General features: G+C 41.9%; 1 protein-coding gene across 3 annotated transcripts; it reads right to left on the reverse strand.

The window, feature by feature from the left end:
* Positions 1–2,725: 2,725 nt before the first annotated feature.
* On the reverse strand, positions 2,726–9,550 carry THAP1 (THAP domain containing 1). 3 transcript variants are annotated; one of them, XM_045398211.3, is made up of 3 exons: positions 9,244–9,550; positions 5,254–5,449; positions 2,726–4,388 (listed from the first exon to the last, which is right to left on the reverse strand). In XM_045398211.3, exons 1-3 carry the CDS (start codon positions 9,312–9,314, stop codon positions 4,017–4,019), a joined length of 639 nt encoding a protein of 212 aa, XP_045254146.1. In that variant the 5' UTR covers positions 9,315–9,550; the 3' UTR covers positions 2,726–4,016. The 3 variants fall into 3 exon arrangements, with proteins under 3 accessions (XP_045254146.1, XP_005563290.1, XP_015309848.2); XM_005563233.5 differs by lacking the exon at positions 9,244–9,550 and adding an exon at positions 8,914–9,142; XM_015454362.4 differs by lacking the exon at positions 5,254–5,449.
* Positions 9,551–10,391: the final 841 nt, after the last annotated feature.

Genomic DNA, 10,391 nt, shown 5'->3' on the forward strand with positions numbered 1-10,391 from the left:
AATTCAACAGATTTTTAATTTAAAAAATATTTATCATTCAGAAAAATCTCAGTAGAATAAAGCTATATCCAAGGTTTAAAAAGACATAGAATTATAAGAGAACATTACCTTCAGCAAATTTTTCTATTACTTTTAAGTATAATAGTATTGCTTATTTGCAAAGCACTGTTGTTGCTCTTCAGTATTTTTCTTTCATTTGAGTGACTGTACTTTAAAACACAAGACTATATAAAATCATAATGCCAAGCAACACCATTTACCATCAGCTGGAAAATTTATTCTTTTTCTTTAAATGCTATTCAGGGTGGACTATCTTTTTAAAATTCTGGAACACAAATGGATTTTAAAATACGTTGTTTACTATCAACTTTCTAAAAGCTATAGGTGGTGGATATGTGTACACATGTATTTTTTTTTTTTTTGAGATGGAGTCTCGGCTCTGTCGCCTAGTCTGGAATGCAATGGCATGATCTTGGCTCACTGCAACCTCCACCTCCCAGGTTCAAGTGATTTTCCTGCCTTAGCTTCTTGAGCAGCTGGGACTAAAGGCGCACGCCACCACGCCCGTCTAATTTTTGTATTTTTAGTAGAGACGGAGTTTCACTGTATTGGCCAGGCTGGTCTCAAACTCCTGACCTCAGGTGATCTGCCCACCTCTGCCTGCCAAAGTGCTGGGATTACAGGTGTGAGACACCGCACCTGGCCACACATGTATTTTTTTTTAGCACTAAAAGATGATCAGGGAATATTAATGCAAGCTAAAAAGCCCATATCACGTGAAACTTTCATTTGCCATCACAATTATTATAATTCTAAGAAAGGGATCACATAAATTACAACTGAAAGAAAAAAAATCCCCTCATGTACTTGGATTTCTAAGTACAAAGTTTTGCTATGTTCTCACTGCAACAACAGAATTATTTTTAGTACACATAACTCGTATACAATTAGTAAACATTTAAATTAGTTGTTAAAAACTTAAAACTTCAATTGGAATGTGATAATTCAAGCCAACCAGCAATTCAAGTGACCTTTATATTTGTATTATAAGGCAGTATTAAAAGATTGAGACCGGCTGGGCGTGCTGGCTCACGCTTGGTATTCCCAACACTTTGGGAGGCCAAGGCAGGCAGATCACCTGAGGTCGGGAGTTCAAGACCAGCTTGGCCAGCATGGAGAAACCCCGTCTCTACTAAAAATACAAAATTAGCTGGGCATGGTGGTGCATGCCTGTAATCCCAGCTACTCGGGAGGCTGAGGCAGGAGAATCCCCTGAACCCGGGAGGTAGAGGTTGCAGTGAGCCCAGATTGCACCATTGCACTCCAGCCTGGGCAACAAGAACGAGACTCCTTCTCAAAAAAAAAAAAAAAAAAAAAATTGAGTCCTTGTCCCTGTTTGTGTCAGACTGTTTCACTATGCCTGAACAGAACCTACTTTTCTTGGCAGACCTTCTTTTCTTGGCAATGTTATAAACAATACAATAGTCAATTCAGAAATAAGTACCTGCGCCTCAAACTTCTGTTTAACTACTATGATAGATTATTTAAATGAAAGCAGTTGGCATACATGCTGCTTGCTTAGTTCTCTCCAAATGGGGATTTATGTCTGTTATGAAAAGAAAGTAGCTTGAGGTTAAATAATAATGCTAATATGCTAAGTAATTATGATTTCCATTTTTATAATCTAACCTGGATTCTTCATTCTGGGACACACACATAGGATTTATCTTTTATGTAGAAGAGTACTTAGATTGAAGGTATATACTTTTCTTTTTTTTCTTTTTTTTCTTTTTTTGAGACGGAGTTTTGCTCTTGTTGCCCAGGCTGGAGTGCAATGGCGCCGCCCTCACTCACGGCAACCTCCGCCTCCCAGGTTCAAATGATTCTCCTGCCTCAGCCTCCCAAGTAGCTGGGATTACAGGCATGCGCCACCACTAATTTTGTATTTTTAGTAGAGACAGGGTTTCTCCATGTTGGTCAGGCTGGTCTCGAGCTCCTGACCTCAGGTGATCTGCCCGCCTCGGCCTCCCAAATTGCTGGGATAACAGGCATGAGCCACCGTGCCCAGCCAAAGGTATATACTTTTCAAAGTATTCAGGAATAAATCTAAATATTCCTGAGTACTTCCAGGAATTGCTAGAAAGACAACATATAAAACCAAACTACTTGAATACTTTGTAGCCTCTAAAAACAGTTATGAGTTCCATGAATAATCTGTAAAAGTCTTCTGGTTGATCAGCATTAGTTCTAAATGATGTTATCAGACTATGTAACTTCAAGTAATTTTTTTTTTTTGAGATGGGGTCTCGCTGTATTGCCCAGGCTGGAGTACAGTGGTGCCATCTCAGCTCACTGCAACATCCACCTCCCAGGTTCAAGCAACTCTCCTGCCTCAGCCTCCCAAGTAGCTGGGACTATAGGCGCTCGCCACCATGCCCTGCTAGTTTTTGTATTTTTAGCAGAGATGGGGTTTCACCATATTGGCCAGGCTGGTCTCGAACTCCTGACCTTGTGATCCATCTGCCTCGGCCTCCCAAAGTGCTGGGATTACAGGCGTGAGCCATGGTGCCCAGCCCAACTTCAAGTAATCTTCCAATCATTATTTCTATTTTTGAGATACTGGTTCATAAAACATCAAATATCCATGAATCACAGTGCTATCCACTGGCAGCATGGCAGTGAACTACAATGAAAACCAGTTCTACAAAAGACACTTTGAACACCATTGTTTCACACCTTTAATACTGTCTTAAAGGGTCTATTACTCTTCAACTATCTTAGTGTACTTTGAAATATAAAAGTAATAATTATCATTGGAACAGTTATTCTAAATCTAAATAACTCCTATAGTAATATTTGTTTACTCAGAACATATTTTCATTTCCAATATATGTAAAATTTCTCACAAATATAGAACAGAACTCACAGTTTGAACAGAAACCTCAGTGTTTAAATCTCCACATTCAGTAAAATAAACACTACATAGTAGGTTGTTCTGAATATAAATCACTCATTTAAGTAAATGGGATATAATTTCTAACTTGTGTTAAAAGTGAAGAAATCATTTTTTATGTGAAGCCTTGCCCCAACTCAGTCAAGTGCAAGATTATCATATGATACAAATCAAACTCTACTAACACAGCACATTTGTCAGAGACATTGAAGGCAGATACATAACTACAGCTGGGGAACTGGATGTCCTTCAGCTAGAGGGTAATGAAAGAAAAAAGCATATCATAGATCAGGCCCCAGTTTTAATTACTTCATTGATGACAATGCCTTACTTTATTTATTGAAGAATGTTTCTTCCACTGAAAATACACTTCTAATTTTATAATGCTAGACAGTAGGGGGAAAAATAGGAGCCCATTAAAAAAAAAAATCCACTCTTAGAATCTAAAGTTATTGATATTGATCAGATACGCAATGACTCTTTTCTGCTGTGAAGACAATCAAATCTTTTTTTCTTTTTAAGTACTGACTTGCCAATTTATCTTTGATAACTGATTCAGAAACATAAATGAACCATGTGACTTTACATATGAGAATATGTACATATATATATATATTCTGAGAAGTTATGTCCCATGATCTGACCCATACTTCTGATTTAAAATATAACTAAGTTCTCTCAATAAAACAGTACTAATTTTAAGTTTTAAACTGAAGTCACCCTTTTACCACACTGTTCTCATTCTCTTTACTTTTTATTTTTACATTATTTCTATAAATACTAAAAAAGAAAAAACCCAAATCCCCAGTCTTGAAACCAACTTACATTAGAGGTCTGACGTTAGTTTATAACTTTTAAAATATTTTGTTAAAATGTAAAAAACCTGAAATTACAAACAAAAAAATTTATACTTTTACAGTATATATCGAATTTTTTTAAAAAAATATTCTGAACTGTTTTTATATATGTAATCAAGTGTTATTTTTTTAAATGAAACTCCTTTATAGGCTAGAGAAGGATATGTGGTATTGCCCCATTAGAAATCAATATGCATTTCATTTTTTTATGCTGGTACTTCAACTATTTCAAAGTAGTCATTTGGTAGAATCACATAACCTCTTTCTGATACGTCGTCTTTCTCTTTCTGGAAGTGAACAACCTCCTTTAATTTTTCAAGCTGCCGTTCTTGCCTTCTGCATCGCTGCTGTGCGGTCTTGAGCTTCTTTCTGAGTTTTTCAACTTGCTGTTCTAGCTGATGAATCCTTTTCCGCTGATGCATTGTATCCTCCACAGTATAGTTGTGGTCACAGAAAACTGAGAGATTAACAGGGGTCTGAAGAGGTGGCATTAGTAATCCAATAGCAGCATCAACCTGGGAAACAGGAGGCGGTAAAGGTGGTGGAGGAAGCTGTTCCTGTGGCTCCAGATCTTCTTTCTAAAACAAAAGTACAAAGTATGTTTGAATTTAGTAACTAAAAATAACAGTTTAAAACAATTTGTGGACTGACCAGGGGTAGTGGCTCACGCCTGTAATCCTAGCACTTTGGGAGGAAGAGGTGGGCGGATCACCTGAGGTCAGGAGTTTGAAACCAGCCTGGCCAAACATGGCGAAACCCCGTCTCTACTAAAAATACAAAAATTAGCCGGGTGTGGTGGTGTATGCCTATAATCCCAGCTACTCGGGAGGCTGAGGCAAGAGAATTGTTTGAAACCAGGAGGCGGAGGTTGCAGTGAGCCAAGATCATGTCACTGCACTCCAGCCTGGGTGACAGAGAGACTCTGTCTCCCAAAAATAAATAAATAAATAAATAAATAAATAAATAAATAAATATTCTGTGGAATTTAAGAAATATTAGACTTTTGTGGTGAATCAGTGGTACAGAAACATTCCAAAATGAGAAAACAGTTTCAGTTTGAATAAACTTTTCTACCTGCAATAAAGGGACGGTGCAAGAAAGAGACAAAATGAATAATCAGATCCAATTAAATACTAAGCACTGAGGAGAAAAAAATGCTTTGAAACTAAACTGTCACTGATAAAGAAAACCCAAAACTTATCAATATATAACTGGCAGTACAGAGTGATTTTTAAGTAAGTTACAAGGGCTGGACTAAGTTTCTTAGTGTGAGGATATTTATCTTAAATAAACCGCATTTTGTGTTTTCAGAAGTGTATCACTGTTAACTACACAAAGTTCCAGGCACATTTATTCTCTTTAACTGAGTTTTCCACATTTTAATCAATGAACATATCAGTTTGATAAACAGAAAGCAACCCAATATTTTAAAACGCATATTACCTTGTCATGTGGCTCAGTACAAAGAAATATTGTGGGCACAGCATTCTCTTTCAGTAACTTGTTGTTGCACTCTCTCTTAAAGCAGTCTGGAGTAAAGTGCTCTGAACAAATACTGCTATACTTGGTGGGTTTAAAGTTTTTTCTTCTGACAGCTGCCTCCCATTCTTTACAAAGACTGGGTCGAGTAAGAGGAAACCTAAGAAGAAGGCATAATTCAATTATCTGTGCTGATTTTTTTAAAATAAAGGCACCCAAACTTTCCAACGTAGGAAAGATCTTACATTGGTATTAAAGATGTTACAATGGTATTATCATACTGGATTAAAGATTAGCTCTAGTTATCTATCTCATTTATTAATTAAAAAAAATTTTTTTTGAGACACAGTCTTGCTCTGTTGTTAGGCTGGAGTGCAGTGGCGCAATCTTGGCTCACTGCACCTCCACCTCCTGGGTTCAAGTGATTCTCCTGCCTCAGCCTCCCAAGTAGCTGGGACTACAGGCGCCTGCCACCACATATGCTACCATGCCCAGCTAAGTTTTGTACTTTTAGTAGAGACGGGCTTTCACCATGTTGGCCAGGATGGATTCGATCTCTTGACCTCGTGATCCGCCCACCTTGGCCTCCCACAGTGCTGGAATTACAGGCGTGAGCCACTGCGCTGGGCCCTCATTTATTAATGTTTAACTTTTTATAGTGAGTTCACCAAAAGATTCAAGTAAAATACATACTATAGAATAAATGTGCCCGTGGCTCATGTCTGTAATCCCAGCACTTGGGAGGCCAAGGTCCAAGAGACTGCTTAAGTCCAGGAGGTTGAAGACTAGCTTGGGCAACACGGCAAAACCCTGTCTCTACAAAAAATACAAAAATTAGCTGGGTATAGTGGTATGTGCCCAGGTACTTGGGAGGCTGAGGCTGAGGTGGGAGGATTCCTCGAGCCTGGGAGGTCACGGCTGCAGTGAGCTGAGATGGTTCCACTGCACTCCAGTCTGAGTGACAGAGCCATACCCTGTCTCAAAAAGAAAAAAACTGTATTCTATTTTTACCAGTAATTTTCTGTGTGCTGCACAGGAAGACAAACATTGCACATTTGTATCTATGTACTGGGAAAGAGGGGCTTCTAGTTCTCTTAGCATCAGTCTGGACAAATACGAACAGGGTAAATTTGAATTAAAGGCAGATAATAATGAAAGAAAAGTATTTATTTTCTAATCAACTGGGATGTCCATTAGGCCCAGGTAAACGGGGATAGTGAGAGTTTAAATTTATTGTGGTTTTACTCTTCCAAATTAAGGATTTGGTAAACTGGGGGGATTAGAAAAAAAAACAAAGGAAGGGGGTTTTGAATTTACGTTTCACAGTTTTCTCTTCCATGTACAATATGCTAGAGCCTGACTCTGCTAGTAAGAGATCTTTATGACAGTCCCTTTTCTTTGTACAACATAGCACTCTCTGCTGCCACTATGCAGACGGTGGGATAAGTGGTACTCCTAGAAAATCTCAGCTGGGGCTGGGCGTGGCCTGTAATCACAACTGTAATCCCAGCACTTTGGGAGGCCGAGACGGGCGGATCATGAGGTCAGGAGATCGAGACCATCCTGGCGAACACGGTGAAACCCCGTCTCTACTAAAAAATACAAAAAACTAGCCGGGCGAGGCGGCGGGCGCCTGTAGTCCCAGCTACTCGGGAGGCTGAGGCAGGAGAATGGCGTAAACCCGGGGGGCGGAGCTTGCAGTGAGCTGAGATCCGGCCACTGCACTCTAGCCCGGGCGACAGAGCCAGACTCCGTCTCAAAAAAAAAAAAAAAAAAAAATTAGCTGGGCGTGGTGTTGCGCGCCTGTAGTCCCAGCTACTCAGAAGGCTGAGGCAGGAGAATCGCTTGAACCGGGGAGGCAGAGGTTGCAGTGAGTCGAGATCGTGCCACTGCACTCCAGCCTGGTGACAGAGCAAGACTCCATCTCAAAAGGAGAAGAAGAAAATCTCAGCTGGAAATGGCCTCTATACGTATAAACTAGGGTGGCATTTGCTGGTAAAATTCCGTACCTATGGCCTCCTGGCTCTGTAAGCATAAACTATGGTAGCATTTGCTGCTAAAATTCAGTCAGTACCTAGGGCCTCCTGGCACAAGGACCACAAATTTACAGCTGTTTGTGAGATTCTGTTAAAATCTTTCCCATCTACTCTCCCTAAACCTGCTCTTTTAGATAAGGGATAAGATGCAGGTTAGCTCTTCTTTTGATTCAATCCGTATGTGTTTAACACCTAGCAGAAACAGTTATTTCTCTTTTTTTTTTTTTTTTTGACATGGAGTCTGGCTCTGTTACCCAAGCTGGAGTGCAGGGCAAGATCTCAGCTCACTGCAACCTCCATATCCCAGGTTCAAGCGATTCCCCTACCTCAGCCTCCCAGGTAGCTAGGATTACAGGCGTACGCCTGTATTTTGTATTTTTAGTAGAGACGGGATTTTGCCATGTTGGCCAGGCTGGTCTTGAATCCTGACGTCAGGTGATCTGCCCACCTAGGCCTCCCTAAGTGCTGAGAATTACAGGCATGAGCCACTGTGCCTGGCCAAAAACACAGTTATTTCTGACGTGTGAATACCCTCCTTAAACTTGTTTCCAGTGCCAGTGAAACATTTTCCATAATTTTAGATTCCTTCTGCCATGCCATCAGAAATGTGGGTGGGGAGCTGCACATGTAATCCTGTTACCATCACCTGACCTTTTCCTACATTTCGAAAGAACATGTTTACAGAAATTCCAATTAAATTAAGAGACAATATTAGGATATCCTGAACTGAATCCTGTAAGTGTTCTACCCCCTTCGCCAAGGGGTAACATCATTACTCTGGAGACCTATGTTCTACACTCTCTTATTTCTATAGGTTCCATCTCACATGATATCAAACACTTAAAAAATGCATGGACACTCCCCTAGTAAACATAGATGGCTCCACACCAAAATAAAAAAATTGAAAGGATATTTAACATTTTGCTTTTGTAATTACCTAATTATAAAAGATAATTAGCTAATTACCTATGACTAATTTGTATAGTTTACCCCTGGATCTGATTTCTTAGCTATCATCTGCATATAGTTGTCAGGAATTCTTACAAAGAAAACTTAACATAAATGTAATTAAAATTTGTAAACAAATTCAGCTGAATGTTATGTCACATTTTACAAGCGTTTGATTATCATAATTGCAACTTTGCACTTTTTTTCCTATTTTCAAGAGAATATTTTTGATCCTAGCACTCTTAACTGTGCTACCTATTGGATAAGACAGCTCTGAAAGCTGTGGGGCAGTTTCTTTCGAAAGAGCTTCCTCTATGCACAGGTAATGCCGTAATAAATAAAGATCAGTGTGAGTCATTTTATTATGATCCATGTTGTAACTATCCATATTATCATTATTGTGTGCTGAAAAGATAACGATTTATCTTGGCAGTACCTGAAGCTTTCTTCAAAACTCAGGGTCCTTAAAGCTTAGTTCCTAGAGATTTGGGGCAAAAATTCTCCAGGATTTCCCAGCCAAAAAACCCTTAATTGCTACGATGCTGGCCTCCCATCCACGACAAGGGAAAAAATAGTGATTTCTTCGTTTGAAGGCCTTTGTTTATATTTCAAATTTACCCCTAAGACGTTATTACAACACCTGGCTGCTCGTGACCCTGGTGGCGGCAAAACCCGCGCCACCATAGGCATCGCCCGCGGGCTCCAAACTCGTCAACCGAGGCCTGGAGCGAAGCCTGCAACGAGGACCTGTTCCGAGAGCGCAAGAAACAACCGCCGCGGAGACGCGCGCCGAGAACGCGCGATCGGGCGACGGTTCCCAGCAGGACGCGGCGGGAAACGCCTCGCGCGGCCGGCCCCAGACCCCACCCGCCCCTCGCGCGGACACGCGCCTGGCTCCGCCCCCGGCCCCGCCGGTCGCGCGCCCCCACCCTGGCTAAGACCGGCCCCGCGAGGCGCGCAGGGTCCTCACTTGTGGAAAGAAACGGGCTTGTCCTTGTCGTAGCGGTTCTTGCAGCCGTAGGCGGAGCAGGACTGCACCATCCTTCCGGTCTTCAGGCACTTCACTTCTGCCGCCGCAGAAGGCAGGGGAAGCTGCTTTCAGTGTCGCCGCGCTCGGTTGGACACCCTCGCTCTTTTGTAGCTTTGGCCAACAGTTACAGTGATGGTGGCCTCCCTCGGGGGTGACTAGTGTGCCCGTTTTGTTGTTTGCATTAGCAGAAGGACCACAGCCATCGCCCGTCTCCCATCTCCAAGATGGCGGAGGCAGCTTCAACCTCACCTCTCGCGAGGGGTGCGTCCCACTGTCTCTGATTAGCCCCGAGGTCAGAGGTAACGATTCCTGGGAAGCTAACTATTGGCTGAGGCCAGGTGTTTCCGGCGGTGGCTTCAGAGTTGCGGAAGTGGGCGGAGCCCTGAACTTCCGGTAGGCAGGAAGAAACAGCTTGCGGGGGAGGAGGCGCGGCGGGAGGCTGGATTCCAGGGGCATCCTCCAGCCCGGGCTGTTCCCGTGGGTTAATTGATGCGGAGCTTTTCTGGGGCGGCTTACAGTAGGAAACAACTAGGGCCTCATGGAGAACAGGTGTAAAGCCGAGGTCGTTGTCTGATTGCGCCCATTTCTCTAAAAGGGCGGACACAGATGGTGTATGATTAATAAAATTGTGGAACCTTTTCCCAGAATGCTGATCTTTTTCCCATTACCTGTGTCTTCAGGCATCACAAGTCTCTGAGAGCCAACGTGACAGGTTTTTAGCAATGAAAAAAGACACACTCGCCAAATCATCTGAATTGCCAACGCAGAAGCATTATATATATGTATATATGTATGCATATATACGTGTGTGTGTATATATATATATGTAATTTTTTAAAAAAATAGAGGCAGGATCTCCCCACGTTGCCCAGGCCAGTCTAGAACTCGAGCTGAAGGGATCCACCTATCTCGACCTCCCAGTGGGTTGGGATTACGGGAGTTGAGCCACCAGGCCCTCCCTCCCCAGAAGCTTTTGTGAAGGGCTGTCCATTGCTGTGATTTCCATGTGCGGTGTTGCAAATAGGGAGCTGCTGCAGCAGTTTTCACATCTGAGAGAGAATATGTCAGAGGGGTTCGAAATAGAGCGA

This window comes from Macaca fascicularis, chromosome 8, assembly GCF_037993035.2.
Source record: "Macaca fascicularis isolate 582-1 chromosome 8, T2T-MFA8v1.1".
NCBI lineage: Eukaryota > Metazoa > Chordata > Mammalia > Primates > Cercopithecidae > Macaca > Macaca fascicularis.